This window comes from Pelophylax lessonae (genome assembly GCF_965119305.1).
Source record: "Pelophylax lessonae genome assembly, chromosome: 1".
NCBI lineage: Eukaryota > Metazoa > Chordata > Amphibia > Anura > Ranidae > Pelophylax > Pelophylax lessonae.
The window spans coordinates 882,132,746-882,158,031 of record NC_138768.1 but is presented as its reverse complement, the minus strand read 5'-3'; the positions used below and the strand labels follow the sequence as shown (position 1 = coordinate 882,158,031).

Here is a 25,286-nt window from a genome sequence, read left to right as displayed (position 1 = left end):
ACAATGGTTAGATAACGAGGTACAACTGACTCATGTCTAATCCCATCTAGACAAGGTTGTCATTCACATGCTAATTAACTCAGCACACTTAAACAAGCTGGGATGACAAGACTGTCCGGCAACAAAGCTAAAACAAAATACAAAATTACACATTAACTCAAGTATAAAAACAGAACACCTGTTTTTGTACAGACAATGGCAAGAGACCCCAGTATCAGTCTGTCCGTCAGTAACAGACTTCATGGCAACGGTCTACAATAGTTTATAGGTCTCACAGTGTAAAGTGGGATTAAATCTTCATAGTCTTGAGATATATTGTTTATAAATATTAATGTCCCATTTGAGTAATCCAAACCATATTCTATGTCCATAAAGTCCATCATTTCCTTGGCCACCCTGGGCCCCTAATAGACACAGGGTGACTTACACATAAGAGAAGCCTAGGGGGCTGAGAGAGGGATTTCCCAACCTCTCTAAGGTAAGCTGGGTTCCACAGGCCCCCTAACCAAAGTGACTACCGTTACAGTAAGCATGACACTCATGCTTTTTTTTTTTCCATCACGTAAAGTGTTGCCACGTTGCCAAGTCTCTAATAGACGTCACACTCTTGTTCTTACTGTTCTTGTACACGGCTGACCACAGTCTGCAGACAGAAAAGCTCTCAGGTATCACTACCTCTTCCATTTGGCTGAAGAGACCACAGAACATCATAAGAGAGCAGAGACAACATGGAGGAGGACACTGAATCTGCCCGAAGGAGCGCCCAGACAGCAGGTAACCCGGGGAGGAATGTGTGAATACAAAGTGGGCAACCTCTTTAGAACTTATTTTTTGTTTGCAGCTGCATTTGTATGCATTTTGTGTAATACATTATCTGCTATGAAAATGAATATATTTGATGGAATTTCAAACGTGCCATCAAAGGAGGCAATAATCTGGTGCAACCCAGAGCAAGCAATGCCAGATCAGCTTCTGGATGGTTCATGTATTTGAACATAATTAAAACATAACATGTATTTGTAATTAATGAACATAGATCCATCTCCACTCCTTGTATTGAACTATCACCAGAATTCTATGGAAGGAGAAGATTATAAGAGCACTTCTCTGTGAGTGACATCATCTACAAGGTCAGGCTGTCCCAGATCACTTTTTTTCCTTGGACTAATTGTGTAAAATTTTTAGTCCAATTTTTTAGTAAAGAATTAGGTTCAGCCATGACCCCAGTCAGGTCTTACACAGCACCAATCCTTCTTCTGGGATTTGGCACAATGTGCCTCTGAAACAGGCCACGGGGTGCCAGACCCTGAACACTGTGTGACCTCCAAATATTTAGAAAAGTTCTGTAAACTGTGTGATCCAGATGCCACTGACAAGGTGACAGCTAACATAACATCTGGATTTCCGTAGATGTTCCCCACCATACAGGACAAGCCTTGTTTGCTGTCCTAAATATGCTTGTAAATAGTTGCCAATATCATGGACCATCATTGATGAATATATTGTTCAGTTGATCGCCCCTATTCAATTTCTGCAACTGTTAGAGATTTGTAAAACGCGGGACTAGCAAAAGGTCCTCCTGCACTATCACCACCCATTTCACGTAATCAGCTTTCCATAATCAGACACCTTTATTGGTATTCATCACCAGAATACATCAGCAACAGACACACTGTCAATTCATATTATTTATTTCAGAACAGTGTGACAGTCTGAGGCCATGCCACAGTGTGAGATAAGGAAATGGTTCGAAAAATGACACAGGGTTCTCAAAGGTGCAATTTAGGAAGCACAGCTTCTTAAATCCTGGGTCAAGATTTTGCTAGACACGTGCAGCCTGTGTGAGTGCACAGGTGTTACTTCAACATGTATTTTGTTACCCCAATGTACGAATTTGGTGGTGCAAATTCTGGTATGATCCCCCCATGCGTGAAGACATTGCAGGCCTTCTTCAGAGGATGTTATGAGGTGTTTAGTGCCTTGGTAGGTGATCATGAGTTTGGCCTGGTTGATCCATTGGTACTGGACAGAGAGCTTTGGTGATATTGTTTAGTTGCCTATGTTTTTGTAGGGTGTGTCGCAAAAGGTCTGCATAAATTTGCTGGTGGGTGTAGGGGTCAGGTAGGAAGCCCAAGGCGTGTGCCTTTAGCATGAGCTGGTTTTTGACGTGAAAAAAGTGTATACGGAGGATGACGTCCCTAAGGACCGTGTCTGGCAGGTGTGAAGGTTTTGGCAGTCTATGTATCCGATCGATGACCAGCTCAATATTTTTTAGGCAGCATAGCTTTAATTAAGCTTCTGACATAAGGGGACAGATCTTGGGGTTGTGTGTCCTCAGGAATCCCCCTGATTTTTATGTTGTTCCGACGTGACCTATCCTCCACGTCCGGTATTTTTTTTTTTGTACTCTTTGTCATGTTCATTTTGGGTATCTATAAGCTCATTGACAGTAAGCGCACATGTGTCCACTTTAGTTTCTACATGTGTAATTCTGTCCCCCAGGGTAGTAACCTCCTGTTTGAATTGCTGCATAAATGATAACATATCTGACTGCAGGGTGTTCCTCAATGAAAGTAACATTTCTTTGAGTGTAGTATCCAGGACCGGTTGGTTAGCGGTCAGATACATGGCTATGGCATCAGGCTGTGGCAGTTGTGGCCCAGTAAATAAATGTGGCTGGCTCACCTCTGTAGCTCCGGGTGGAGAGGGATCCATCCTCATCCTCGCCTTGGCCGGTCTCCCGGTGGTCGGGGTGCCAGGCGGGGATTCCTCTGTATCTGTTGTGATGTTCGTCATTTCTACTGAGGAGCAGGACTGCACGGGTGCAGCCTCAGACCGGGGTGATTGAGGGAGGATGGAGATGTTCTGCAGGGACGCGGCTCCGGTGCCATCTTGGCCTTGCCAGTCAGCGGGTGGGAACATGTATGTGGTAAGTTTCTGGGTTTGCCTCTCCTTTGTTTTGGTCTTCATGTCTTGAGCTATTGGAGGATCAGATGAGGCACTTTTAGAAAGCCGATGTGGTGTGGATCCATGCTTGTAGTCGCTGGTGCCTGTTCTCGTTTACAGAGCCTCAGAGCAGCCGGCCACGCCCCCCAACATGTATTTTGTGAGCAGAGAAAACTGTGTTTGAAGTTTTCTCCTGGCTTGCTAGACCTGGATCAGGGCCTGGAGTTTGAAGGTTACAAAGTGTCTTGGGTGGGACGGAACCTTCAATCCTGGGTCCAGATTTTGCTAGACACCTGCAGCCCATGCGAGTGCACAGGTGTGCAAGGTCATTATAAGTCAGATCCAAGAGTATCTCAAGGCAATTTTTTGCCTTTTGGAGAGAGAGTCTCTGTTTGAAGATAACAGTGCTCCAGCCAGGAGAGGTGACCATTTCAGGAGACAAGACCCTATGTTGGGTGGGACTTCTTGCCCATGGGATTGGGAAAGTCAGGACAACTGTGCGGTCCAGAGAGACCAAGAAAGCTGTTGAAGTTACTGGAGGGAGCCCTGTGTTCCTGAGAAATTGGAGAGCCCATGCATTGAGCTGCTGCAAGCATAGGATGAGGGAGCCAAGGGTCTGAGAAACCAGAGGGGGCGGTGGTGCTGCTTACAGAAAAGCCAAGTGGCTCAACATTTTCACTTGATGCCATTTCTAAGTGAAGCCCAAACCCCTGCGTGGGAAACCTTGTTTTTTATAGACTTCATGTTTTTGTTTCAATAAAAGTGGCTCACTGTGCCCTGAGACACTGACGTGGGCTCACTTTAAAAAACGTTCACCAGTCACCACCTCTGAGCTACCAACCCCCATATCACAACAGATATACTGTACATTTTATGTAGGAAAACCATGAGCTCAGATAGGGATCTGAAAGTTTCATATGTGCATTTCAAGATATAAATAGACCAAAGTAGGTAGGTGGACATAGAAGGAAGGGAGGGGGTTGATCACAGTACATCATTATTCTTCTTTATATAAGAAATTAAAACATTGAGCAGATTTTTTTTTTTTTTAACAAACTGTTCCTTTACTGTAAGCAAAGGCATGGTACAGTAACAGTAGCATGGAAGTAATCACAGTAACATCGTCACATTCAGAGAGTGGTAATAAGACAACGTCCACATGTCATAAAACAGAGATACATAGAGTACCTGTACAGTAGACACTTACAAAAAAGTATTTGAGTGTGGGGTATTGCAGCCATACCAGCAGTTGACCAAAGTGACCAACAGGGACGAACGCCCCACCTAAGCTGTCCATGGCTGCCACCACCTGTCAAATTTTCTAGGGCAGTTCCTTCCAATGTAAGTCAATTTATACATAGGTATGGTATAAAATGTGGAAAATTTCCGCGCTAATGAATTGAACTTATAAGTGAATGATTAAAAATAAAAAGCAGCACGCACATAGGAATCATAGACATAAATCCCAATAAAGCATATAGTAACAAAATGTGCAGCGCTAATGAAGCATTAGTGAAATTATTGAAAGGACACACATAATGAAATTAGTGCCATTAATATGTGATCAAAAATCTAGTGATATTGAACCAAAGCAAACACATTAATTAATATTAGTGTCCATAAAAACATATAAAAGAGGCAACAAAGTCCATGCAAATCAAAAAAAGAAAGGTGACTGAAGCAGTATGCAAAAGTTTCCTCAATAGTGATATAGAGTGCTTGGATGAGAATTCGAAGGGGCCACAAGTCCCAGCAGGTAGGTATAGTATTCACATAAAACAGGGATATTTGGAGAGACACCCATGTAAAGATCATTAAGAAGAACGAATTAGCAGTTTACCAGAGCAAGTTGGTCGCTCAAATTAATGAGTAAACCTATGTAGGCTTAATGGTAATACCCAAACGAACCACAGGCTGTCACTTCACTAGATAACAGGCAGCTCAGATCCGATATCCAATTAGCATGTGTAAAAAAACGATGACAGGGACATAGTGTAACTCCATAAAACACAAACCATTTATTTAGCCATAAAAGTATCAAACTCACATTTTAGAAGAGCATCATGAGCGTATAAAATCAATTGTGGATCAAGAGAAAACAACATCTCCTAAAACATAGCAGATCCTGGGAGCAGATCGTGGTAGCAGGCTGTTGGGGGCATGGTAGCGTCACGTCTGACTAACTCACCCGACCGCTTTCGTCACATGTTTGACGTCGTCAGGGGCATAGCATTAATAGATTTTTCCCAGGAACCCACTGGAGAAGGGGAATGGGCATTCCACTAAAGTATGATTTCACTTTTTATCATAATAAAAACAAATAGGAAATCAATATTTTCGTGCATCTAGGCCTTGGCTCATCATTTTGAATACCCAACACCACCAGTTTGGGGGAGACTAGGAGGGTCAGCTGGAAACTAAAGTTAACTAAACCTCTGCCCTAAACCGAGCCACCCTCGTAAAGCTCCAGAACATATGTAGATACAAGCCTATACCATCTCTACATTGGGGACATACATGCGACCTCGGACTGTAGATTCTGTGCAGTCTCCGAGGGGTATAGTAAACTCTGTGCAAGAATTTTGTCTGAATCAATTTATCAGTCTTACCAGTCTTCTCTGTCAAGGTCAGGAAGGTCTGCCTTCCACCTTTACCATAGTTGTTCCACCCTGGGGGAGTCCATGCTTAGTAAAGCAAAGAGCAGATAGAGGTTTAAGCAAGGACTCCCGAGCAAGGGGCTCCGCAGTGGGGTCCATAATAAGACTTAGAGGGTTGGGAAATTGAGCCCGGGCTGCATAGCCAAGCTGGAGGTAATGAAAATACAGCCACCCTGGAAGTTTAAATTTTACCCTGAGTTCTGAAAATGAGAGCAAAGTCAATAATGAAATCACATCCCTCAGAGTCTTGACCATTTGGCCCAAATTCGAGGGTAAGGTAATAAACAAAAGTGGGGGAGATTAGGATTATCCCAGAATCCCAGAGCGGGCTGTATGGGGACCACCCATGGGGCCTCAGAAACCTCTGCCTGGCTTTTTTTTTTCTTTTTAGAATATAATTGAATCAATTATTTGATACCAGAAGAAATATATAGATTTTAGATGAAGCTCTGTACAGTATAGGCGGATTCTCTTCAATACGTGTCTGCAGGATTGATTCTCTGTCAGCAGTTCAGTTCCTGGTAATTACAAATAGCCAGTAGATCGTTGGCACTCCTGGAATGTGATAAATTGATTGATGGAGTAATGAAGCACCAGAGTTGATTGGTGACTATGTTACCAACTGAAGACAAATTCCAGATATAAAAGTTTGACAATTACAATAAAGAACATTCTTGAAAGAGTTTCAAATCATTTAAAATAATTTTCTGGAATGGTGCATGACTCCTACGTTAAATGACTCTGTTTTAAAGTTTTAAAAGTATTTTTTAAAAGTGAACCCCACAAGATTCCCTCTGTTACATTTATTAGACCAAAAGCTATGACTTATCACAACTCTGAACTGGTTTCCCTGCCTCCACTGTGCAATGCCATAGACGTTCTGGGGGACCCCCTTATCTACACCCCTATCAGCCAACTAACACTCGTCACTTATTCTAAACCCTTTACACACCTTCATCCAGTCCATATATGGTCACCCAATCTAAACACTCCTATTGATCCCTACCTAATCAAAAGCTTTCTTCCAAGCCAGATTTGTCATCCATGCCAGTTACCTTCCTGCATTCTAAACCCCTCCCCTTAACCAAAATCCCCTCTCCAATCTAAAGTAGCCTCATCCTTTCTAAACACCCCCCACCAGTTCCAGTCACCAATAATCAGCTTATACAATATGTTCCAGCCCAGACACCCTGATTACCCCCTCACCAATCAAAAGTCTACTACCCAACCAAATCTTCCAAACAAACCCATCCCTTCTCTTATTCTAAAGCCCCCTTCTAAACTCCTTCCTGCAAATAAATTACACTAATGTAACATCTATATCATTATTAATATAACCCAACTATCCTCGCAAAAAACTCTCAATACCCACTCATCCAATTATAACCTGCTCGAAGTCTCTCATCCAAGCCAGTGTCCACCAACCCACTTTTCATACTCATTCTAAAACCCTTATCCAGTCCAAATGTCTTTACCTATACTAAAGACCTTTATCAAAGCCAATGTCACAGTGAGGGGTTAGGCTCAGAGACCAGTAGCTATAGCACTGGGAGGGCTCCCACTGACCAGCAAGGTAGGTATAATCGAGGAACAAGCTGGCCAAGCTGGTCACCCTGGTGGATGACACAGGCCCACCCAAGATGCGAGGTCTAAATACTAACCAATATTCACCAGAGCTCCTGATGGTGGAGATGCATTTACTGCATGTTAGTGTTATGTCGTGGCCTCTAGGATCTCCCCACCAGGAGGTGAGCAGACTGGGGTCCAGTAGCAGAAATAGTATAGTCAGTATAAAAGCCAAAAGTCAGTAACAAGTGGTTGCAAGTTGGGATCAAGTGCAAGGATAGTCGAGGAACAAGCCAAAGGTCGGTAATGAGTAGTAGCGAAAGATATGGACAGCAGGAGTTACAAGAGCGAGATATTGTCTGGAGAGAGCACAATAATCTGGCAAATAGGAAGTGCAAAGGCATGGCTTAAAGTAGAATTGAGCTTTTTCATTTTTCAAAAGTTTGCTGACAGACAGGGTATTTATGACAGAAGAGGCCCTATTGGTCTCTTCTGCCATAAATGAATTCCCCTGCCCATGCATGCGCAGCTCAGTGACCATTTGGGGCCCCAATCTGCGCTGTGATGATGTGCCTCCCATGCGCATGTGCAGGAGTGAAGACATGGAAGCCTAGCCTATGAAACGGCCGAAGACAAGGAACCCCAAAAGAAGACTGGGTGAAGATAGATGCATCAGGGGCCTGCCAAATCTATCCCACTGCAGTGCTAGAGGGCACTGTTTGACAGGTAAGTCTGTCATAATATACTAATATGCATTGCATACTAGCACATGTTGGCATAACCCTTTAGAGGGCCCCTAAAAAGAAAATTATATTAAGTTAATTATAGTAGTTAAGTACCACTATAAATCAGGATTACCATGGGAGGAGCCAAGAGTTCAAGGTTCAAGAACAGCAAGACACAAGGCAAGGTTGTCTAAGGATTCAGGCAGGGAGCTGTCCAACATCTCAGGTGACTCAGCAAGAAGAGATACTGCAAGATACAGCAGGGGTAACAGGCTCAGATCTGGGACCTGACAGCCTAATGTCTTTTCCAAACCTGAAAGAACTTACCCAACACAAAGACCTTAATTGAAACCAAATCTTCTCATCCAACCTACATATCCTCAATCATGTCACTCTTTAATAAGTATTGGCTTTGAAAAAAATGAGTTGTGGAGCTCTGTGATGGTGGAATTTAGCAGCCACAGAGACAGCAAACCTGCATTCAGGACTGAGGCAAGCCGGGAGTTGGCGCAAAAAGGTATGAATTCCCCCATTGGGGGACACAGGCTGCAATATAAACTTGACAAAGCATCTAACTGCTCACCCCTCCATCCGAAACGAAAGAAAAGAAGTTTACCTTTACATACAATTTGTTTACTCTTTGGCATATACAATGTAAGTAAGGATTTTTTGCCCAGTAGCTTCAGGTTACAAATAGTATATGTGATGTGAGTCACTTTGGTTGGGGGGCTTGTGGAACCCCGATTGCTTTAGGGAGGTTGGGAGACTACTCGTCCAGCTTCTCCAGTCCCTCCTATGTGTAAGTCACCCTGTGTATATTAGGGGCACAGGGTGACCAAGAAGCCCAGTCGGGTCTGCACTAATCAGACTCGCTGTACAACCACACTGGACTCAGCATTTCGTATTACCCTGGTTATCCTGGGCTCTATATGTGTGGTTTGTATTGGGGGAGTGAGGGGCTCTTTCACATGGGACTGTAATATTTCTGAACAGTGTCCCTCAGGAAATATATAAAGATATATTGCAGATTGCTAGGATATTGCATAAAGTGTTTTCATAGACCCTTGCTAGTGGGGTGGGGGTTTGTTATTGTTGAATACCTGCATTCCATTGTTCTATTGTTCCTGTCTGCCTTGAGTAAGCTTATTATGGGATGTGTATGTTTCTGTGGATTGGCTAATAGCCAGATTCATGGATCCCGTGTTCCAGATTGCTTAGGAAGCAGTTTCTTGGCGGAGATACCCAGTTCGGGTGTCTTGTTCCATCACAGTATACTTAGCAGATTTCCTACAAACACCTGTGTTTGAATCTCATGTATTTATTTTATGTTCTTTGTGTATTCCCAGAATGTGATAGTCTGGATGTGGTCAGTCAATACAGCTATACGGATGTGGTCCCTCCAGCAACTATAATGGAGCATAAGGTCCAGGAATCTTCTGTGTATGACAATGTAATCCCAGCATCATCCAGGAATACTCTTACAACATTCATCTCTCGGCATTTGGTCTTCACATCATCAAAAAATAAGAATGAGGCCCCTGGAGCATCCAGCTTTGGTTGTCTGGTCCCCAAACCTCTCATAGCATTGCTGTTGACCTGTGTCTTTCTACAGTTAGTGCTGATAATTCTCCGAGTGTCAGGTAAAAGACTCCTCAGGGGCGGGGTTAGTTGTACATACTAAATACATTGAGAGCAGAGCTCCTGAGTTGTAAAAGTCAACTCTACCCAAGAAGACAGATTGATTCTGGATATTTCTGGTCTATTTATTATTTCTGACCAGTGCCAGCAATAATTGGAATGGCCAAATTTAACTAAATCCCTCTGTGCACCACTTTATACTACCAGAAGTTAAAACGTTCTTTAAAAATGTTCTTTGGAAATCATAATAAATGGGTGTAATGACTAGGAAAGGGCTGCACACTGTCTGCATATAGTTACTAAATACCTTCTTTACTTGTCAGAACCTTCTCTATAAGATGAATGTGTATCACAGGAACGCCAAGAGAAGCCAGGAGAGATGACTACATCACTAATACTAGATCCCATCGTCCAAAGGAAGAACTGATAACAGACCCATCAAGGAACAGAAGCCAACAAGACAACCAGTGTGTCCAATTCTACCTCCAGAGAGATCAGACTCAACAAGGTAATACAGCCGTCTCTCTATCATCACTGACTGTCTCCATTATTCCATATTACAGGATGGTCTCTGCTGTATCTGGCTTGTAGGCTTGTAGCATCCCTCCTCCCTTCCTTCCCCCAAGGGCAGTTAATAAGTCAGTTCCTGCACTTGGGGGTCTACATAAGTAACTTCTTTGCTGGAGACCTATGAGACTGTCAGAGCCTGGATCACCTGCTGGTGGCATTGTGCTTCCCAGTGTGGAAGAATGAAGTTCCGGTGTCTACCAAGCGGGTGTCTTCTAGCAGCCAGCAGATCTCAGTAATCAGTCCCCACCTGATGTTAGCTGCTGGAAGGGTATTAAGGTCCTCCTCTGCTATTTCCTGACCTCAAGGCCACTGGGCTACTAGATTCATGATGCAGATGGGAAATTTCAGCAGGACACCACCACCTCTCAGAAAGCCATGTTCCACAAAGGGTTCCCCAGGTATAGGCCACCCATTTTAAATGGCAAGGAAGAGAGCCCATGTTTCTTCTTTACACAACGTAAACTAGTACAAAAAAAGCTTTATTAATCAAGCAGAAAATGCAGGGCACAGAATACAGTACCTTAGTTGCCATCACGTACCTGGTGCTGGAGGCCAATGGAAAGAGAGGGCTTCCCTTGCGGCTAAGTTCCAGACCCCCCTGAGGATTAGAACAGGGGAGGTCAGGCCCAAAGTAGCACGGGTCGCCTGCTGGACTGTGTGCAGGAGGATCCAGAGTACAGCTGGAGTGCTGGATTGCAATCCGCAGACAGGTGGCGCCCGTGAGGTGTTTGCAGGACTTGGATAATGCTGAGACTGGAACAAGGTCAGGTGGATAGCCAAGATCAGGAGCCAGGTGGATATCAGAGCAGACATGGTCAGGTGGATAGCCGAGGTCGAACACAGGAAGCAATCAGGAGACAGGTCAAGGAATATCACAAGGATAACAAACTGGAGGAGCTGTAGATCAACCAGCAACTAAAATCACTGGCAGGCTTCCTTATATAGGCCCAGGTAAATTGCTGATAGTGCTGCTGGGTCCTAAAGTCCTTCTCCTGCCAAAGTGCTGATAGCGCTGCTGGGTCCTAGAGCCCTTCTCCTGGTGTTTGTACCCTGACAGTTGCATAAAGTTCTGTCCCCTGCACATTTGGCAACAGCCTTCAAATAATAATCCTCCAGCTACCCTGGTCTGGCTCATTCAGAGTTAGGGAGAGTTCCGGCGTTCCCCAGGGGTTAAAGATATAGTTCATTGTACCATATGGTCTCAGCTGTTGAGGCCCTTGGATTCCCACTAGGCCTAAATTAGGAATATCTGTTCTTTTATCTGCTACCTTCTATTTCACCTACAACTAATGCCTCCTCATGCTCCAATTTATATACTACTTACCTAAACAGGAATAACAGTAGCGATCAAACTGAGAACTAACGCTCAACCCAAACAGAGGAGCTACAGCACGGTCTTACAGGCTCTCTCTCTCTCATTACTGATAATGTCTATTATTCCATATTGCAGGACAGTCTTCTGGATGTCCACCTTTTTGGATCGGCATCAATGATAAATGTTATTTCTTCTCTGAGAAGATGAATGCCCGTTCAGACAGTGATGAAGATTGTACAAAGCGCAACTCCAGACTGGCCCAGGTGAAGGAGGAGACCATACAGGTCAGTGTTGTGTTAGGAGACAGATTACTGGTAGGGATAAATAAATCTGCCTGGGTTTGGTTCATGAATTTTGCTTGAGGCTTTAAGTTTGTGAAGTCTATGGGAGGTGAGCGATGCTATTCAATTCTGACCATTTGTAGAACTAAAATGCAATGCGTTGTCAGACAAAAGGCAAGGCAAAGGTTAGCTTGGGGGAAATTCTACCAATGCAAACAAAAAAAAAACAGAATCTTTCCTTACATGGAATTGCGAGCTTTTCCCAACAGCCCAAGGGCTTGCTAATCCATTTCTTCAATATTTCAATATTGAGACTATTATGCCATGGGACAAAATATGCTCTTCATTGTAAGCTGTTTGTTATTTATGGTGGTAAATCTGAAAGGTTTTTGTCCAAAAGCTCCTGATTCATGAAGTTAGTGAATCTTAGGGATTTGCAGTAAACCGATAGCAGTGGCAAACCCAAAACCCATCCCAGATGAGCTTTACTGGTGCAATGACTAGGGGACTCAATGAGCTAAAAAAGGCGTTGTAAAGGCAGAAGGTGCATTCTAGGCATTAAGATAAAAAAAAAACCTTCTTTGTGTAGCAGCCCTCCTCAGCCCCCCAATACTTACCTGAGCCCATCTTTATCCAGCAATGTTGCAGGAGTCTTTCAGCTGCCCGGGACTCCCCTACTCATTGGCTAAGACAGCAGCGCAGTGCGACTGGCTCCCGCTTCTGTCAATCAAAGTCAGTCAGCCAATCAGGAGATAGAGGGGGCGGGCTGGGTCACAGCTCCGTGTCTGAATGGGCACAGGGAGCAGTCACTCGGCTCGGGTGCCCCCACAGCAAGCTGCTTGCACTCAACAGGAGGGAGGGGCCAGGAGCACAGAAGAGGGACCTGAGAACAGGAGGATGCGGGCCACTCCATGCAAAACCAACTGCACAGAGGAGGGAAGTATAACATGTTTGGTATTTAAAAAAAATCACTTTAAGTGGAGTTCAGTGATAAAAGATGCTGAGAGCTGAGGCTTCTACTTGATTTGTATAATACATCATATCAATGGTTGTCAGGACAAGGATCTGAACCCACACCATCTGCTATGTCCAGCAGTAGCTCTTCTTGCTGAACCACCAGAGATGGTGGACAGTTCCCTGTCTAAATCTTTGTAGTTCATATTCCTATCGCACACCTTCCTGGTTTGTAGGCACTTGTGTACTGGGTGCTGAAGCGATCACCAACTGGCCACTGGATCAGTTACAAGTAGATACATATTTGCCAGCACACCAAGGATCTTGCAAAAGCAGTCCAAAAAGCTTTATTCCAGAGAAGATCACATCAAAAAAAATATAGTGCAACGATTCGGAGCCGCGCAGGACCCCTTCGTCAGGCATCACATGCCTGACGAAGGGGTCCTGCCTGTCTCCCAAACGTTGCACTATATTTTTTTTATGTTATCTTCTCTGGAATAAAGCTTTTTGGACTGCTTTTGCAAGATCCTTGGTGTGCTGGCGAATATGTATCTACCTGTCTAAATCTTTGAATATTCCTGCCCTGTGCCTTGTTTCTGGTGAACCTTGAATCCTTTGCTTCTCCCATGAACTGCCTATTTGAGTCATGCCTTTGCACTTTCTGTTTGCCAGATTATTATACTCTTCTCCTGCCAATATCTTGCTCTTGTCTCTCCTGCCCATATCTTTACTGCTACTCGTTACCAACCTGTAACCATTCATTACTGACCTTTGGCTTGTACCTTGAGTATGTTTCTGCTTGATGCCAGCCTGCAACTACGTGTTACTGACCTTTTTGCTTGTTTACTGATGATTCTTCTGCTTAAACCCAACCTGCCATATCTGCTACTGGACCCCGGCTTGCTCACCCCCTGGTGGGGCAGTCCTGAGGCCTGTGACCTTGTACTAACACACAGCAAAACCTATCTGCACAATCAGGAGCTCTGGTGAATACCAGTTAGTGCTTAGACCCTGCACATCGGGTGAGCCTACATCATCCACAAGATGGCCTGCTTGTGTACTTATTCAGCTGGATGGTAGGAGTCTCTATACTGCTATAGCTGATAGTGACAAGGGGTCTATAAATTAGGGTCCATGGGCAACATCCAGCCTGCTACAAGATTTTATCCAGCCTACAGCTAGGGTTAGTGTTGTAGTGCCCTCTTGACGAACACCCAAATTATTGGGACATTCGACCGTTTGTTTGACCACAATACACTGCGCCTCTGCACAGTGCATTTGAAGCCCTGATTGGCTAAAGCAATGAAAGCTTTGCCCAATAAGGGCACATAGCACTGTCAGAGTCATGATTAGACACTGTCATGATGACTCCAATCCAATCATGGCTCATTGCTCCTAGTCCTACCCCGCACTATAAAATGTTCTCATAGCAACCATTTGCAGTGTGATATCAGTGTGGAGAGACATAGCCCCAGGGGCTCTGTTCAGTGCTACTAGAGAGTTAGTGTGCTATAGTGTGCTATTCTGATTCTATTGTGAGTGTAGAGTGTCAGCTTAGAGTGAGTCTAGTGAAAGTGCAGTGTGAGTGTAGTGTGACCATCATTTTTACTTTAGTGTCAGTTTAGGGTGAATCTAGTGATAGTACGGTGAGTGTAGTGCAGCCATTTATTTTTACTTTAGTGTCATTTTTATTTGTCAGGACAGGTTTCCTGCAGTATATTTCAGTGCGTCACTGCACATTTACCGCAGTATATTTCAGTGCGTTACTGCACATTTACCGCAGTATATTGCAGTGCATTATTGCAGTTTTACCGCAGTATATTGCAGTGCGTTAGTGCACTTATAACATAGTATACTTTAGATACTGCACATTTACCGCAGTATATTTCAGTGCGTTACTGCACATTTACCGCAGTATATTGCTGTGCGTTAGTGTACTTTTAACACAGTATATTTTAGTGTGCTATTGCAGGTTTACCGCAGTATATTGCAGCGTGGTATTGCATATATACCGCAGTATATTGCAGTGCGATAATGCATGTTTAACGCAGTATATTTCAGTACGTTTTTGCAGATTTACAGCAGTATATTGCAGGTAGTTAGTGCACGTTTAACGCAGTATATTGCAGTGCATTAGTACATGTTTAACGTAGTTTACTTTAGTGCGTTATTGCAGGTTTACCGCAGTAAATTGCAGTGTGTAATTGCAAGTTTACCTCATTATATCAAAGTGTGTTAGGGCACATTTAACGCAGTATATTTCATTATGCTTTTGCAGGTTTACCACAGTATATTGCAGTGTGTTACGGCATGTTTCATGCACAATATTTCAGTGCATTATTGCAAGTTTAACACAGTATATTGCAGTGTGTTACTGCATGTTTAATTCAGTATTTTTCAGTATGTTTTTGCAGGTTTACTGCAGTATAATGGAGTGTGCAGTTTCTATTGTGAGTGTAGAGTGTCAATTTAGAGTGAGTCTAGTGATGGTGCAGTGTGAGTGTAGTGCAACCATTATTTGCAGGTTTAAGTCATAATGTACTAGTATGCACCGCATACTAGCACATTATGACAGACGTAGCTCTGACGTAGCTGCATCTTTGATGTTCCTGTCAAATGCCCTCTCTGTCCAATATCTTCACCTCGCTGTCTGCAAAAAAATGTATTATTTCTTAAGGAAGACTGCTGAGTCCCGGCTTGCAGAGTCTGTGGTTGTTTTGCACAAAGCGATCCAGTGTGGGCAAACACACTGCGTCTGTGACCTGCGTTGGGGGTGTGGGTAACCTTGAACTGACACCTGCTGCAGATCGCAAATAGGGTGCATGGAGCATTACTGTGTGATTCATGTGTGGGCATGATCTGAAATGGTCAAAAATGTTACTTTGTACTTTTCTATCACCTGTCTGAACAATTTGTATCAGTCTCCTGTCTAAACAATGTTTATAAACAATGTTACTTTGTATCTCTCTATCTCCTGTCTGATCAATGTTTATAAACAATGTTACTTTGTATCTCTCTATCTCCTGTCTGATCAATGTTTATAAACAATGTTACTTTGCATCTCTCTATCTCCTGTCTCATCAATGGCTATAAACAATGTTACTTTGTATCTCTCTATCTCCCATCTGATCAATGTTTATAAACAATGTAACTTTGTATCTCTCTATCTCCCGTCTGATCAATGTTTATAAACAATGTTACTTTGCATCTCTCTATCTCCCGTCTGATCAATGTTTATAAACAATGTTACTTTGTATCTCTCTATCGCCTGTCTGATCAATGTTTATAAACAATGTTACTTTGTATCTCTCTATCTCCCATCTGATCAATGTTTACAAACAATGTTACTTTGTATCTTTTTTCTCCCTCTTTATGCACTAATTATTTTTGCACTTTTTAACCCTGACAAAGCCATCTTTCTAGGTGAAACATGTAATGTTTTTTGGATTTTGAGAGCACTTTATCTTTACTGTTTTGGGAAATGCATGGCTATCTGTGGGGAGGGAGCCCTCTGGTAGTTTTTGTGAGGTATAGCAGTGGTCGGAAAGTGGAGATTATAGGCAGTGTGACCTATCACCAGCAGAGGCAGTGTGACCGCTTTGAAAGAGAGTTTGATGCTGGGTTCACATTCAGTGTGGAAGCAGCTCACAGCAGGGGGTCCGGCGTGTCCCTTTTTCCTGTTTCAGGGACGAATCAAGCCCAAATTTTTCCTGAATTTGGACCTGAAACAGAGCCAAAGACACACAGGACCCCGATGCAATCCGCTCTACAGCAGCCACGGAGATGTGTGGTCCGGCTCCCTTGAGAGTCAGGAACACTCTCCTGTCATTCGAATTGGATGCGGAGAAACCCACATCGAATTTGCACTTGTTTAAACTCAGCCTTATAGTCAGCCTGTAATACTGATATAGCATAGACAGTGTGATCAGGAGCCAGTTCACAGTATTTTTTTTTTTTTTTTGAAGTAGACATCTGATTATATGCAGTATCTCCCAAAAGTAAGTACACCCCTCACATTTTTGTAAATATTTTATTCTATCTTTTCATGTGACAACACTGAAGAAATGAGACTTTGCTACAATGTAAAGTAGTGAGTGTACAGCTTGTATAACAGTGTAAATTTACTGTCCCCTCAAAATAACTCAACACACAGCCATTAATGTCTAAACCGCTGGCAACAAAAGTGAGTACACCCCTAAGTGAAGATGTACAAACTGGGCCCAAAGTTTCAATATTTTGTGTGGCCACCATTATTTTCCAGCACTGCCTTAACCCTCTTGGGCATGGAGTTCACCAGAGCTTCACAGGTTGCCACTGGAGTCCTCTTCCACTCCTCCATGATGACATCACAGAGCTGGTGGATGTTGGAGACCTTGCGCTCCTCCACCTTCCGTTTGAGGATGCCCCACAGATACTCAATAGGGTTTAGGTCTGGAGACATGCTTGGCCAGTCCATCACCTTTACCCTCAGCTTCTTTAGCAAGGCAGTGGTCATCTTGGAGGTGTGTTTGGGGTCGTTATCATGTTGAAATACTGCCCTGTGGCCCAGTCTCTGAAGGGAGGGGATCATGCTCTGCTTCAGTATGTCACAGTACATGTTGGCATTCATGGTTCCCTCAATGAACTGTAGCTCCCCAGTGCCGGCAGCACTCATGCAGCCCCAGACCATGACACCCCCACCACCATGCTTGACTGTAGGCAAGACACACTTGTCTTTGTACTCCTCACCTGGTTGCCGCCACACAAGCTTGACACCATCTGAACCAAATAAGTTTATCTTGGTCTCAACAGGAGATGGTTCCAGTAATCCATGTCCTTAGTCTGCTTGTCTTCCGCAAACTGTTTGCGGGCTTTCTTGTGCATCATCTTTAGAAGAGGCTTCCTTCTGGGATGACAGCCATGCACAGGCCCGGACTGGGACAAAAAATAGGCCCGGGCATTTTGGACTGAGCAGCCCAGGAGGGGGGGCGTGGCGGGGGCGTGACTGGGGTGTGACGTTCATCGGGATGGTTGATAACAGAATTTAATGTTCCAGGATGTGTGGATTCGATTACTGTACCTTTTTTAGATTAATCTGATAGATTGGGTCCAATTTAGATCAGAGCTGCCATATGATGCTGTTTTTTTGTCTTACTTTAAATCCTGTTTTGATGGTTGAGTCCTAAAAATAGTATGAAGCAGCACAAGATGAGGGTTACTCTAATCAAGGGGTAGACAACCTTTTTGGGCACAGTGTGCCGAAAAATGTTTTCAAAGAAATTGGGAGTGCCAGATACATAAAATACAACTGTCAACTTCATATAAAGTAACTGCTGTAAACCGCTTGAATAATAGTAAGAAATCAAGTGAGCTTTGCACCTTCACAAATCAGATCACCCCAATTCCTGCACCTTCCCACCTCAGATCACCCCAATTCCTGCTCCTTCACACCTCAGATCACCCCAATTCCTGCACCTTCACACCTCAGATCACCCCAATTCCTGCACCTTCCCACCTCAGATCACCCCAATTCCTGCACCTTAACACCTCAGATCACCCCAATTCCTGCACCTTCACACCTCAGATCACCCCAATTCCTGCACTATCACACCTCAGATCACCCCAATTCCTGCACCTTCACACCTCAGATCACCCCAATTCCTGCACCTTCACACCTCAGATCACCCCAATTCCTGCACCTTCACACCTCAGATCACCCCAATTCCTGCACCTTCACACCTCAGATCACCCCAATTCCTGCACCTTCACACCTCAGATCACCCCAATTCCTGCACCTTCACAAATCAGATCACCCCAATTCCTGCACCTTCACACCTCAGATCACCCCAATTCCTGCACCTTCACAAATCAGATCACCCCAATTCCTGCACTATCACACCTCAGATCACCCCAATTCCTGCACCTTCACACCTCAGATCACCCCAATTCCTGCACTATCACACCTCAGATCACCCCAATTCCTGCACCTTCACACCTCAGATCACCCCAATTCCTGCACCTTCACACCTCAGATCACCCCAATTCCTGCACCATCACAAATCAGATCACCCCAATTCCTGCACTATCACAACTCAGATCACCCCAATTCCTGCACCTTCACACCTCAGATCAGTCCCAATTCCTGCACTATCACACCTCAGATCACCCCAATTCCTGCACTATCACACCCTATTAACCCTTGCTGCTTCCTATACACCTGTAGGCTGCACTGCACATGCCAAGTGCATGTATGACAGAGAGAGCGAGAGAGAAGAAAAACAACACAGCAGACAGCCACATTACCTTCCTCCGCAGCGTACAGCACATGAAGGAAGGAGGTGGGTGGAGGCGATTCAGTAAAAGGCGCAGAGGACGAGATCCTCCTCTGCTGTGCATGCTGGGTCTTCTCTCCGGGATGTCACTGGTTGCTAGATGCCATTTGGCCGGCCATCTTAGCAACCAGTGTAGCTCACAATGAAGCACCCAGTGCCAGCAGAGGATCAGATCGGAGTGGTCAGCAAAGATACGCGAAGATGACAGGGAAGTGAAGGGCTCAGTTTTTACACATAGTATCCGTAGCCATACATTTTCGGCATCCTTAACTCCTTATCGGCAGAAATGGGATAGGCTCATTTTTGGCGGAAAATATCGGTTGCCAAAATTTTGGTTCATCTCTACTTACATGGCACATGTTCTAGAAGTGACCGTGTGTAGCTGTTTTGAAAACAGCTACACACACACTGTCACTGGCTGCTGCTAGAAAACATGTGCTATGCGGCATGCCAGTTTGCTTGTTACATGTGATGTGACAGCCAGGTGCACATTTTCAACTTGAAAATGTGCACCTGGCTGTCACATCGCATGTAACAAGCAAACTGGCATGCCGCATGGCACATGTTTTCTAGCAGTGACAGTGTGTGTGTAGCTGTTTTCAAAACAGTTACACACGGTCACTGCTAGAACATGTGCCATGTAAGGAAAGGGCACAAAAACAAACACGACAACACCGCTGGGATTTGTGGTTCTGGCCTCCGGCAGAGCATGGTTCACTTCTGGCTTAGCAGCAGGCAGGCCGCAGGCGTAAAAAACAGATAACAGCTACACACTGTCACTGCTAGAAAACATGTGCCATGCCAGTTTGCTTGTTACATGTGATGTGACAGCCAGGTGCACATTTTCAACAAAATGTGCACCTGGCTGTCACATCACATGTAACAAGCAAACTGGTATGGCACATGTTTTCTAGCAGTGACAGTGTGTAGCTGTTATCTGTTTTTTACGCCTGCGGCCTGCCTGCTGCTAAGCCAGAAGTTCCAGACCAGAACACTGCTCTGCCTGAGGCCACCCAGAACCACAAATCCCAGCGGTGACAGTGGTGTGTGGTCTGTGATGTTGTGTTTTTGTGCTGCTGCCCTTCTTTCCTTACCTGTTGTTGCTGTTGAGGCCTTGGCTCCTGTCCTGGTTGTGGGTGGTGGTGTTGTTAATGTTGTCTGAGTCTCAGTCTCACACTCGACTTCAGCGCAGCTCCAGGGCAGGCACTAGTGACACTTGACACTCCTCCACACACTGACTCTGACACTCAGTCACTGTCTCAGACAGACTGTCAGTGTCTGTCTGCGACTCTGCGGTGCGGCGCCAGCGACTGTTCGCTTCCCACTTCTTCCAGACCAGTGACAACACACAAGGCAGCATGGGGTCCCCGCCGGCCTCTAGCTCCACCCCCGGCCTTAGTCACCTGACGGTTCACACACAGTCACACAGTCTACCGACTCCACCCCCTCCTGAGCTACGCAGCTACGCTGGATGCCGCTGCGGAGCCGGCTGCCAGCTGAAGTTAGCCAGGAGTGGGGAGTCGGGGACAGCGGCGGGGGCCAGATTGTGGTAATGCGAGGCCCGGGCAGTCGGGGACAGTGGCGGCCGGCGGGGTGGGCGGGCGGCCAGATTGCGGCAGCCCTCAGACTCCGCGGAATCGGCCGCGGAGAGGCCAGCAACGGCCGGATACTTACATTATAATGCGGAGCGGAGGCCTCGGCGGCCCACCGGGCATATGCCCGCTGTGCCCAATGGTCAGTCCGGCCCTGGCCATGCAGACCAATTTGATGCAGTGTGCGGTGTATGGTCTGAGCACTGACAGGCTGACCCCCCACCCCTTAAACCCCTGCAGCAATGCTGGCAGCACTCATACGTCTATTTCCCAAAGACAACCTCTGGATATGACGCTGAGCACGTGCACTCAACTTCTTTGGTCGACCATGGCGAGGCCTGTTCTGAGTGGAACCTGTACTGTTAAACCAGTGAATGGTCTTGGCCACCGTGCTGCAGCTCAGTTTCAGGGTCTTTGCAATCTTCTTATAGCCTAGGCCATCTTTATGTAGAGCAACAATTCTTTTTTTCAGATCCTCACAGAGTTCTTTGCCATGAGGTGCCATGTTGAACTTCCAGTGACCAGTATGAGAGAGTGAGAGCGATAACACCAAATTTAACACACCTGAGACCTTGTAACACTAACGAGTCACATGACACCGGGGGGGGGGGCTATTTTGAGAGGACAGAAAATTTACACTGTTATACAAGCTGTACACTCACTACTTTACATTGTAGCAAAGTGTCATTTCTTCAGTGTTGTCACATGAAAAGATAGAATCAAATATTTACAAAAATATGAGGGATGTACTTACTTTTGTGAAATACTGTATATAATCAGTACAGATAGCGTGACCTCAATATTCCAATCTCTGGTTGCAGTGTCTGATATTTTTAAAGGGCTTCACCTTATTATGAACAGTGCCGAGTGTGTGATCCCAATGTCTTAAATATCTGTAGTTGGCCTACAGTATTTATGAGAAGAGGCATTTGAGTATGTACGTATCTAATCTATACTCAATGTCTGTAATGATCTTTTGCCGTTAGACTATAGAAGTCTGGGTCCCCGGTACAACAACAAGTATAGCCGGTTTGCTATTTTGGACCAGACCAAGGTATTGGCATCAGATCAAGGATAAATTGTTGTCTTCTTGCACAAAAAGATTGAGTGAGATGAGTTTGACTTTTCTGTCCCTTCACTTTAATACTAAAGTCTTGTTTTTTTCATTAACAATAATAAATGTTATACTTCCCTCCTCTGTGTAATGGTTTTGCACAGAAGAGCCCGGATCTTCCTCTTCTCAGGCTCCTCCCTCCTGTTGAGTGCCCCCACAGCAAGCAGCTTGCTATGGGGGCACCCGAGCTGAGCTGCAGCTCCGTGTGTCAATTCAGACATGACATGAAGCTGCTGTTCAGCTCCACCCCCTTTCTCTCCTGATTGGCTCACAAACTTTGCTCTCAGCCAATCAGGTGAGAGAGTCGTAGACATTGCTGGATCGAGGGGGGGGCTCGCGTAAATATTAGGGGGGCTGCTGCACACAGAAGGCTTTATATCTTAATGCATAGAATGCACTTTCTGTCTTTACAACCACATTGCATTGGGGCACACAACTACGTTCTGTTAAAGAGACAGTCTCTGATTATGCTGTGTAATCACTGCGGGGGCAGAGAGAGGGACTGTATAACGTGGCATAATTCTTCTGAGTATTCAGACAGGAGACTGAGAGTTATAAAGTCACATTGTTACTTTTCTAGTTGCTATGTTTCATTCATCTGAAAATCGAGGAGTTGGGTTTCCATCTGCGTATGATGCCAATTAAAGTAACAAGACTAGTAACATTTTTTAAAATAACATATGTAATTTTTTAATAAATAAATAAATAGTGTTGCGCAAATATTAAAACCTAATATACAGTGTTAACAATAAATAATTGTAGATGAAAAATATATATAAGTGAATAAATAACGATAATCAGTGCCCCTTCAAATAAATAGATGATGCAAATAGGCAATATATAATTACAAACGAGTAGAAAAATCAATAAATATTCAGTTAATTAATAAAATGTGCACATATGGTTAAAAAATGTGAATAAAGTGCAATAAGAGAGTCCAATATAATATTGGCAATTAAAGTGCAAAAGTGTAACAATATGTTTAAATCCAATCCATCAACCTTCCTAACGGTATTCCCGAGCGTGACTCGGGGTTAGATTTTAGAGCCAAAAGCGGTAACCCCGAGCCACACTCTGGGTACCGCTAGGAAGATCGCTGGATCCTGGAAGAGGTTTTACTTACCTTTTCTCCGGGATCCAGCGAAGAATGCGGGCGGTATGCGGCGGCGGAGCTTCCTTCCGATCGTCTGCGAGCCCCGTCTTCCGTCTCCGGTGACGTGACATCCGCCAGGGGGTGGAACTGGCGGCAAATTCAAATGTAAAACACACCAAACACACTGATACAATGCAAAATAAAAAAAATCACATTACATTGCCCCCCAGTGCCCTTTCCTGCAGTTTTACTGTACTTTTTATGTAAATATATGTGTATATATATATATATATATATATATATATATATATATATATATATATATATATATATATACAGTATATATATATATATATATATATATATACGTAATTCTTGTGGATGAGCAGCCCAAATCAACTATACATTATATATATATATATATATATATATATATATATATATATAATATCAAATTGGGAAAGGACGGAGATACAGTCAGTCATAGATCTTTATACTATGCCCACATCCTGTAGTGAAATGTATCAAGAGTTAGGGGAAAGGGAGATGGGGTTGTCATATGTTCACCGGGTTGTGGGACAATTACCCGTGTGATACTCCCAAAAACAAGAGGGGATTGTGGACTTTGTAGGGCTAGTATGTTATGGTAAGCAACAAAGATATATAAAATCTAATATATTTTATTGAAACAAGAAAAGTGCATATTTAAAAAACATGTACAAAAATGCATAGACATATTGTATAGACATTACAAAATCGGACAACAACTCATCCATGTAGCAACATATAAAGATGTGGAGGTTATTGGTTCGACGCGTTTCGCCTGATTAATATCATCAGCTTCATCAGGAACCAATGGATACTAGGCAACAAAAGGCCTCTAATGTGAGCATTGCCAAAAAGAAAGAAAACAAAAATTATAACCAGATATATCATAGTTTAGTACCGTATATACTCGAGTATAAGCCGAGTTTTTCAGCACATTTTTTTGTGCTGAAAACGTCCCCCTCGGCTTATACTCGAGTCAAGGATAAAAAAGTCCTTTCCGACGGGTTTAAGGTTTAAAAATGGCGCCGCCCGTCGCATACATGTTACCGCGCACGCGCCGCCGCCGCTCGTGTAATTTCGGCTATTCCCGGCGCCGCTCGGGAGAGGCCGGGAATAGCCGAAAGTATACGAGCGGCGGCGGCGCGTGCGCAATGACATGTCGGCGCCGGGCGGCGCCATTTTTAAAATGAAGGCGCCTCTGGAACAGGTAAGTGAAACAGCTTCACTACCTGCCATGGGCTGCGGGCACACTACGAGGGATGCAGTGCTGCGGGCATGGTCCACATGTACCATGCCCACAGCACTGCATCTCCTGTAGTATGCCCACAACCCCGGATCCTCTAGTACCATGCCAGTACCCTGCAATCTCCTGCACCATGCCAGTACCCTGCAATCTCCTGCACCATGCCAGTACCCTGCAATCTCCTGCACCATGCCAGTACCCTGCAATCTCCTGCACCATGCCAGTACCCTGCAATCTCCTGCACCATGCCAGTACCCTGCAATCTCCTGCACCATGCCAGTACCCTGCATTCTCCTGCACCATGCCAGTACCCTGCATTCTCCTGCACCATGCCAGTGCCCTGCATTCTCCTGCACCATGCCAGTACCCTGCATTCTCCTGCACCATGCCAGTACCCTGCATTCTCCTGCACCATGCCAGTACCCTGCATTCTCCTGTACCATGCCAGTACCCTGCATTCTCCTGTACCATGCCAGTACCCTGCATTCTCCTGTACCATGCCAGTACCCTGCATTCTCCTGTACCATGCCAGTACCCTGCATTCTCCTGTACCATGCCAGTACCCTGCATTCTCCTGCACCATGCCAGTCACCCTGCATTCTCCTGCACCATGCCCGCCGCCCTGCATTCTCACCCTAGGCTTATACTCGAGTCAATCATTTTTCCCATCTTTTTGTGGTAAAAGTAGGGGTCTCGGCTTATACTCGGGTCGGCTTATACTCGAGTATATACGGTACATTCTGTTAAAAAAACACCTAAGCCTTTGAAGTTATTGTCAAAGGTAGATATCAAGAAGTTTATCACTTATGGTGACTTGCTTACCTAGATCATGTTGTGAATAGATTTAAAAAGGGTGCGGGATGTCAGAGTCGCCTATCTGTAAGCCAAAACAAATCGAGCTCCCCTCCAGCAAATCCTACAAGAGGATCAAAGAATCTCCAGAGAGATAGGGTGGACCGGACCTTCTCCAGATTATACCCCAATGACTGGTTATGTCATTCAAACAGTGCAGGTAGATGTCCCCCGTATAACCATATGGGGGTACTGGCAAAAAATGGCACGAAGGTGAATGTTAGGGTGAAGGTACATCAGCCCAGATGACTCTGCAGTATTAACATAGACACAGAGAGATGGAAGAGAGACAGGAGACATATATTTTAGCTTAAATAGCCAAAAACTATAATACAAGCCAAGTCCATAAAGAGGACTGTATTCCTCTGTATATGTTGCTTA

General features: G+C 44.5%; 1 protein-coding gene across 1 annotated transcript; it reads left to right on the top strand.

Annotated features, from left to right (window-relative positions):
• Positions 1–701: 701 nt before the first annotated feature.
• LOC309550657 (uncharacterized protein) lies at positions 702–12,853 on the top strand (the record flags this gene model as incomplete). The annotated part of the gene is made up of 5 exons (XM_082250992.1): positions 702–774; positions 9,241–9,534; positions 9,888–10,040; positions 11,553–11,701; positions 12,755–12,853. Exons 1-5 carry the CDS (start codon positions 729–731, stop codon positions 12,851–12,853), a joined length of 741 nt encoding a protein of 246 aa, XP_082107118.1. The 5' UTR covers positions 702–728.
• Positions 12,854–25,286: the final 12,433 nt, after the last annotated feature.